General features: G+C 40.6%; 1 protein-coding gene across 1 annotated transcript; it reads right to left on the bottom strand.

Annotated features, from left to right (window-relative positions):
* Nucleotides 1-5443: 5443 nt before the first annotated feature.
* LOC132619168 (uncharacterized) lies at nucleotides 5444-7792 on the bottom strand. The gene is made up of 2 exons (XM_060334126.1): nucleotides 7595-7792; nucleotides 5444-7489 (listed from the first exon to the last, which is right to left on the bottom strand). Exon 2 carries the CDS (start codon nucleotides 6777-6779, stop codon nucleotides 6117-6119), a length of 663 nt encoding a protein of 220 aa, XP_060190109.1. The 5' UTR covers nucleotides 6780-7489; nucleotides 7595-7792; the 3' UTR covers nucleotides 5444-6116.
* Nucleotides 7793-9101: the final 1309 nt, after the last annotated feature.

The raw sequence follows: 9101 nt of genomic DNA, 5'->3' as shown, positions 1-9101 counted from the left end.
TATGACTACTTTTTATATAAATCTCACAAAATGGTTTTGACATCTGGAAATCTGATTCCGGTAATAATCTGTCGTGCCTTCCCAAGTAGGAAATAGGCGCGTATTATGAACACTATCCGAATACTCTGATTCGATTCGCCATTTGGCATACTTCAGTTTGATTGAGTCTGTATAATGATCTGTATGTATGTGGTTTCTCATTAATCTGTTCGTGGATGTCTCAATGCTTCCTTCACTGCGTCCCGGGCCAGGTTCTGTTATCGTGCATATTCCTCTGCATTGTTCACCGCGTCCCTCGGTGTGCAGGCCGGGATCTGTTTATATCTGTATGATATTATGATTTGTGTATGTGGGTTAGGGGTTGCTACGATTTTGTGACTCTGTCCGTTATGTTGGCCTCATCGGCTTATATGTAATCTCAATATGTTCGGGTATGTGTATGTTATAGCGCGCGCTGCATTTTTATTGGCTTAAGTTTGTATACAGCTAGTGTGAATTATCTGTCTGGTATGCCGATTCTGTCAGGTAGGTACGTTTGGGTATCCAGTTAGGATACCAGTCGAGGCCCACGGGGTTGGGTTGTGACACGAGGTGTTGACGTTGAAGTTGTACTCCGAAATCTTCGGTGGACCCTTATTGTTGGCAGAACTTTCGGCATCGCTCCTGAACGAGAGTCCCCGACTGTTTGACAGGCGCTCGACCCGCTTGCTACCTCGACCTGAGAGGTGGCTCGGGCTTTCCCTTGACCTTTCCGACCTGAAATTTGATCTCTCCGAGTGGGAGTATGGTCGAAACCTTTCTTTTGATGATTCGGATTTTATTTCATAACCTTTCTTCGATTTCTCGAAACTTCTATTCACTTTTAACTTTACCGAAGTGAGCTCGAACTGATCATCGTCCACCCGAATCTTCGTCTCATATCGATTGTGGACGTCGGCCCATGTCACGGCCTCATATTCCAGCAAATTTTCTTTTAATTTGGCCGAGGCAACTGAACTTAGAATGTTGAGCCCCTTTGTCAAAGCTTGTGCTGCCCATTCTTCTGGCACCGGGGGAGTTCCATCCGCTCCCTCTGAAACCGGGTGACGAACTCCCGTAGTAGCTCGTCATCCCTTTGAGTTATTCGGAAGATATCGGCCTTACGGGCCTGCACCTTTATGGCACCGGCATGTGCTTTTACGAAGGCATCGACGAGCATTTCGAAAGAAGTGATCGAGTGCTCGGGTAGGTGGTCATACCACGTCAACGCTCCCTTCGACAATGTTTCTCCAAATTTCTTTAGCAACACCGACTCGATCTCATCTTCCTCCATATCATTGCCCTTTATGGCACAAGTATATGAGGTCACGTGCTCGTGTGGGTCCGTGGTGCCGTCATACTTCTGTATGTCGGGCATTTTGAACCTCTTTGGGATCAGTTTCGGGGCCGCACTCGGTGGAAAAGGCCTTTGGATGTACCTTTTCGAATTCGGCCCCTTCAGTAAAGGTGGAGCCCCCGGTATCTGGTCCACCCGAGAATTGTATGTCTCGACCCTCTTTTCGGTCGAATCCACCCGTTTTGCCAAAGTTTCGAGCATCTTTAGGACCTCAGTAGAGGAGCCGGCTCCTGAGTCGTCGCTCTCGACCACTCGCGCTTCGTTTCTTCCGGTTTTGGCAGTACCCTTTGCCTTTCCCGGCCCTGCTTCATCCTTTCCGCTCTGCAGCTGAGCGATTGCTATCCCTTGCTCGGCGATTGCCGCTCTCTGTTCCTGCAACATTTCAAAAATTAAACGCAAGTTAACACCGTCGTTTGATGCGTCCGGTTCTCTCCGGCCCCGATCCCAGCACAATGTAGCGGAGTTGTGAGTATTTAGAGGATCAGTGGCCGGTAGGGTGGCATTCTCTTGATCTACGGTGTTTTGCCGGTTGAGCCCCTCCTTGGAGTCGAAGGGGTTTGGGTCAGCGGGGTTTGGCAATGCCCGTAGTCCGCTTTCCTCGTTTTCCGCCACAATCTTGGCGTTATTGACATGAACGGACTGTTCGACGTCAGCCATTTGGTCCGTTTTTGCAGAGATGGGTAGGGACGTTTTTGGTTTTGATGAATATGGTAGAAATCAAGGCCAAAAACCACTATTATCCTAGCCCCACGGTGGGCGCCAAACTGTTTACCCCGGATTCGGATAATCAATTAAATTTGTAAGTGGGTATAGGATATGTGCTTTGTTCTTGATGTGTGTTAGATAGAGAAAATAAGTATTTGAGAGCTCCTTAGTAAAACGGCTAATGATGATAGTTTGCTAATAATGTGAACGTTTGTGAACAATGTGAGATACTTGATGGATGGAATGCAATAATAATAACAACGGGCGACCTTGGCCGAATCAAATATTGAGAGAGAGATTGTATATATGAATTCTTCTACTACAAGTGTTCTTGGAAAATAAAAGGTGTCAACCCCCTCAAAGGAGGGGGATGTGCTCTATTTATAGTGTCACTCCCATGGTTCTCATACAATATGAGCTAATAAAATAATAGTAACAAGGACTGCTCTGCACAGATTTGGTGGGATTAGACTGACGGCGTCGTCTGACACACGCATGGTGGGTAGTTGACCATGACTGGACGTTACTGGCGCGTGGCTCGTCCGCAACGGCCACACGGACAAACGGCCACTCAGGCCAACGGCCACGCGGACCAACGGCCACGAATTTAACCGAAGTCCTCGGGCTTGGCCGTTTCAACGATGCAGAAGGCAGACCAGTCGGTGCCCTTGCTCAGCTTCGGCTCAGCCATTGTTCCGGTCAGGGGCGAATAGCATCGGGCGCATTCCTATTCCCTCCTCCGGTTCCTGTTCCACCGGTTTGGCTCACATCCGGTTTTTACCGTATACACAAGTGTCAGTTTTATCACTTCTGAATTTATCTAAAAGTGTAATACAGAAGCCTGAAGTCCGACCATATTGATACTCTGATGACGCTTGGCATCTTTAGAATTAAGAACATGCTCTGTGGGATTTTACTGGGTACGTTGTTGTTGTTGCTGCCAAACTACCGTGTCCTTTAAATGCGAAAAGTGCAAAAGAATGACAAGGTTTATGGAACTTGCAAAGAAAAGCAAGAAATTAGATCCATTGATTGATAGGAGGCATAAACGTGCACATAAAGATGTGAAAAATGAGAAACGCCATAAAGCCAGTTCGAATGACGTTTGGAAAGAGGTCAACAATTCCAAGTCCACAGATTCAACCATACTGTAGTGTCTTTTAAATTCGAAAGTGCAAAGGAATGACAAGGTTTATGGCGCTTGAAATGAGACCCATGCTTCTTTGAACTGAGCGCACAATATATGAGAAATTGAAAAGTATCCAACATCTGTGAATTTAGTATAATAAAAATTAAATTGCAATTAAAACAACTCACCATCCAATATACAATAATGAGTATATTGAAAGGGGCGACAAATTCTCTTTAGAATCACTTCGTGCATCATCATTTGAAGCACAAACTTCTCTAAAGTGCATGGCAATAACCCCTTGCTTCACATAGTTTTCTCGCTTTAAGCGACGAAGTGGTGCCTTTTAATAACACTAAACCAAATTGGCCTAATCTGACTTTACTACTCAGCTTTTTCCCCTATTCTTTTAGATTGGAATCTTACTCAGGCTAAGGGAGCTATAAGTTAATAGAGCGTGGAGCTATTTTAGATTAGTTCACAATCCTCCTAGTATTATTCTCTTTCTTAGAGCAATAGGAATTACATGAAATCAAGTCCTAAAAACCTTAGTAGATGCTGTGAAAATCAAAATAGAAGTGAACCAAGTAATTGCAACTCCCACACAGGTTCAATGATTCTTTAACTGTATTGACTGTTTTGAAGATTCTTTAAATATGTTAATATGTCAAGGATTTTAACTATGTCCCCAGAACTAAATGTTTCAAAAAAGCAAGCTAGTTGCATGTTTGATGAATAGAACCTACGTGAGATGGATAGACTTCTTGTAGATATTTTTCTCCTCACATGTACTCTAGATATACAATCTATTCAAGGAACTTCCTTGTCATGTTAATATATTCCTGAATTAATAATTTCCAAAGCATAGAAGCCCAAAACTGTACGATCGGACATAATTTGAGCAATATCTATCTCTGTTACATGAATCTGGGAACGAATATGTATTTGTTATAGTGTAAGTCTCTGGAGGGTAGGATCACATATAAATATAAAACAAAGGGTTCGAAAGAAATCATATTTCCCTCGAAGTTTTGTCCGGTTGGGAAAGACAGAACTCTTGTGAACCAACTTGATAAAGGGTAATGGTAGGGACTTTGTCAATCACAGCCTATTCTCGAAAGCATGTTGGCAGGACGCCCTTTTTTCGGACTGTCTTATTTTCAAGCCTCCATGGCACTCTGGGGGTATTATGTGCAGTTAATTTTAGTGTATCTTGAAGAATTTGCGAATGGTTTTTAGTTGAACGATTTCAGCAAGACAGAGTAATATACATCTAACTTCTTTTTTTCTTTTTCCAGAGAAAGATGACATACATCTCACCTTTACATGCTCTTTCAGTTTTTATCAATCATCAGTTATCACCATTTCATTATATCTGGTCCATAACGAATATCATACTAGAAGGTTTCATTTCATCATCTCAATACATCCTTATCTAAACTTCTTGCAGATTTCAATTGTTCTTGTTCCAGTTACATGACAGCACACACTCTATAATTGAGGAGGTAAATAGATATGCATGTTTAAGACAATATTAACTAAACGATACCTGTACGAGGTATTTGTGTGCATCAGCATCAAGAGCTGCAACAGTGGCAACACCTTCCAAGATGGGAGCTACCTATTCCTATGTGGGTGTCAGAGCTCGACAATTACCATACGATGGCGCAAAGAACTCAACAAAAACAATACGATTTGAATTTAGCACCTACAATCCCATTAAAAGTTCAATTTAAAGCAGTTATGCGGTGAAAGCAAGACGTGACGAATGCGTTGATTACAATAGGAAGCTGATATAAGGCGGTAAAACACTCCCAAAGTAGGATATAAGCACATTTAATAAAGATTCAGATGGGTACTAGTTTTACCCCTGAAAACACATATTTTTATTTGGTTTAGTTTTCTTTTTTAAATGACAATTGATGTTTTTTACTCTTTTCAAATACCCAAACATAAAATATATTTAAGTTTTGCAGTGCCAAGGTAGTCTACAGATCATTACCACTAGCATATAGGAATTTCATTTCAATAAAGCATCATTATTCTCTGATACCATCAGAACACATGAATGGAGTATAGCCATTAAGTAACAGAACATAAACAACAACAACAAAACATTAATAACCCATTTCTAGAAAATTAAATGGTGATTCCAAACAAAAATAAAGAATGCCATTTAAATAATGAAATACTTCGCACAAAACTCAAACCCCAGTTCAATCCTTCCCCAAATATTACAGAAACAAACACTGATCTCGCATTTAAACACATACATAGATTTTTTTTTGAGATGGTAACAAACTGTATTGAATCAAAAGTGCCAGTGAAAGGCCATAGTTACAGTGAGTCTAGCTAAATCTACACAAAAATAATAAACTAGCAACTAGAGTGACAATAGAAATTGTATGAGCTTCTCTGTGTCATCTATGTACTTTTCTTTACACCAAAAATACGAAAGTCAAATACAATTAAGCTCTATCTTCTGGATAGGGTTGCATTTGTTATCAAAACATCTTGAATTCCTTTCCTTCCACATAGTCCACCATATACATCCTGGTATCATACTCTAATACTTTCTTTGAGCTTTAGTCCCTCCACTTCTGTTCCAACTAGATATCATACCTAATATATGAACTGGCATTGCCCAACTCAAACCAATATTAGAAAGAAATATGTCCCACAATTGAGTAGTCACCCTACAATGCAAAAAAAGGTGACTGTTTGTTTCTGCATACAGTCCACATAAGTGACAGGTAGAGCCAACTTGTATTCCCCTTCTTTGTAGTCTGTCTTTTGCTAGACAAGCATTCTTTACTACTAACCAGACAAAGCATGCCACCTTGTATGGTATGTTTGTCTTCCAAATTTGTCTCCAAGGCCATTGTACTTGAAGACTGTTGTTGTGATTCATCCAAAGGTATGCTGTATTGACTGAAAAGACTCCTGATTTGTCTCGCAGCCATCCCACCATAATCTATCTTGCTCAGGTAAGACTCCATTGAAGAGATTAAGTGTGCTAATGAAGGCACGGAATCTGTCTATTTTCCAGTCATTCAAAAGTCTTCGGAAACTAAGGTCCCATCCTTGGTTGTTCCATACCTCATTGATATTAGCCCTTTGCTGCTGATTTAGGATGTAAACATCTGGATAAAGGTGCCGGAGAGAGCCATTACCTAACAAGTTTTCTTCCATAAAGAAATATGCTGCAGCTTTGGTTTTCCACGCATGGTCCTCCCCATATTTTTCTTTAATCACCTTCTTCCATAATGATTGATCTTCATTTGAGTACCGCCAGAGCCATTTGATAAGTAAACTTTGATTCTGCTTCCTAAGATTTTTTATAACTAGCCCTCCTTTTTGTTTGCTTAGTGTCAGAATTTTCCACTTGACAAGATGGATGCCCCTTTTATATTTGTTGCCTTGCCACAAAAAATTGCTTCTAAACATATCCAATCTCTTCTCAACTCTTGGAGGAATAAGAAAAGAGAGCATCATGTAGGTAGGTAGAGCACTAGGACAATATTTATGAGAATTAGCCTGCCACCCAAAGAAAGGTACTGGCTCTTCCATCTTGTGAGTTTTTTCTCACATTTCTCTAAATCCCCATTCCAAATGTCCAAAGATCTGTTATTTGCACCAAGTGTCATACCAAGGTAGGTTGTCGGCAGAGATCCCACTTCTCCTCCTAATGTATCAACACACTGCTGGAATTGTTGAGGCTCATTTACTGGAAACATTAGGCTCTTTCTCCAGTTTATATGCAAACCTGACACCCCTTTAAAAATAGTGACGATGATTCTCAAAATCTTCATTTGGTCAGCATCTGCATCACATAGGATAATTGCATCGTCTGCATACAGCAGATGTGTAATCTCAATGCTATCACCTTGCCTGCTACTGACCTTGAAGCCTCTAAGCCAATTTTTCCTTTAAGCTGTGATCAATATGTTATAGAGACCCTCCATGGCAATCGGAAAGAGGAAAGGAGAAAGAGGGTCTCCTTGTCTCAATCCTCTATGTGAAGGAAAAAAAAACCTTCAAGAGACCCATTGATTAAAACTCAAAATCTGATAGTACTGATGCAGAATTTTATCCAATTCACCCATTTGGTGCCAAAACCCATTCTCTTAAGCATGTTTAACAGGAAACCCCAGTTCACATGATCAAAAGCCTTCTCTACGTCTAGCTTGCATAGGATTCTAGCTCTGCCCTCTTTTTTTCTGGAGTCTAGACATTCATTTGCAATCAATGCATATAACCAAATGGGGTTTTCCCTTCAACTAAAATCAAAGTAAATTTACGTTTAATAATTGGGTATTGAATGAAAACCGAAGAAAATAAAATACCTCGAACTTAAAGTTGGATGCAGTTAACATGTGGCATACTTGCTGGAAGAATAAGAAGTCTTTGGAATATTGGAAGCCTAACTAGTGAGTTGAGTTATCATTCGTATCCACAGTATGAATATCAGTAAACTCTAACTGGTGATTTTCATCTGGATCTATCTGGTGATTTTCATTTGGTTTATAAGAAATAACATGTCCTTGATCATCTAAGTAAATAACGTTACCACCTTGACTAATATAGAGCCCGTTTGGATTGACTTATAAGTTGCTTATAATCTGTTTTCAGCTTTTTTGAATGTTTGGCTGGCCAGCTTAAAGTCATTTTGTGCTTAAAATAAGCTCAAAAAAATAATTGGGCCCATTTGACTTGGCTTATCTAAAGCAGCTTATAAGCTGAAAACAGCTTATAAGCCAAAAAAAATAAGTTAGACTACCCCAACTTATTTTTTTTAGCTTATAAGCTGCAAACAGCTTATAAGGCATAAGCCCATCCAAACAGGCTCATAGAGTAGCCTTTTCAGATAATACTTATTTGTTGGTGATAGACTATCTCCAAGGTTGTACCTGTGGTCCCACGAGTCTGGGTCACGATACCTTCTCAGTGTCAACACTTTGAAAACATTATTTCAGTCGTAGTCACCAACGATTACACTAGCATGAAGCTCGTCAAAAGAGTTTGATTAATAACTCTTTGACTCGAATGACGAGTTTCATGCTATTGTAGTCGTTGGTGTCTACGAGAGAAATAGTGTATTCAAAGTGTGGCAGTGAGAAGGTATCGTGACCCAGACTCATGGGAGCATAGATACAGCCTTGGAGATAGTCTGTCACCAACAAATAAGTATTATCTTAAAATGTCACTCTACATTAGTCAAGGTGGTGACGTTATTTGCTTAGATGATGAAGGGCATGTCATTTCTTATAAAGCAAATGAAAATCACCAGATAGATCCAAATGAAATGTCACGCCCCGAATCATGGCCTGGGCGTAACACGGCACTCGGTGCCTGACTGCATGTGACCGAGCGAACCACATGGCTTGTTGAATCATCATGAGGCATACATAAGCGGAAATATAACGTGAAGTGCATGATGAGCTTTTACAAAACATAGTAAGTCATAATATTAAACATAAGTACTTAATTAAGTCATGAATGCGGACAATATCATAAATGAGCCAAACCGGCTAACTCACTCTGGAAGTCTAACATGACACTTGTCTTGTCTATGAAACCTCTAACATGAGTCTGAAACACGTAACATACTTGCTGGGACAAGGCCCCCAGCATACCTTTAGATGCAAAACTAAATAAAAAAAGGCAATGTCTAAACCCCGAATGAGATGGGGCTTACCAATAAGCTGGTACATGCAGATCCTAATGAGCAGAGGCGTCGTCCTGTAAATTAGTACCTGCATCGTGAAATGCAGGTCCCCTGGCAATAAAAGGGGACGTCAGCACATTGAATGTACTAGTATGTAAAGTAACTAAAAGAAATAACATGGGACATGGAATAACATGATAAGAACTGAAACTGAAAACCTGGAC

Source organism: Lycium barbarum, chromosome 11 (assembly GCF_019175385.1).
Source record: "Lycium barbarum isolate Lr01 chromosome 11, ASM1917538v2, whole genome shotgun sequence".
Classification (NCBI taxonomy): domain Eukaryota; kingdom Viridiplantae; phylum Streptophyta; class Magnoliopsida; order Solanales; family Solanaceae; genus Lycium; species Lycium barbarum.
This window is presented reverse-complemented; position numbering and strand designations above follow the sequence as displayed.

What these genes read in the sequence shown, in the direction of transcription:
- LOC132619168 (XM_060334126.1), bottom strand. Translation starts at nt 6,779, where the DNA reads ATGGAAGAGCCAGTACCTTTCTTTGGGTGGCAGGCTAATTCTCATAAA.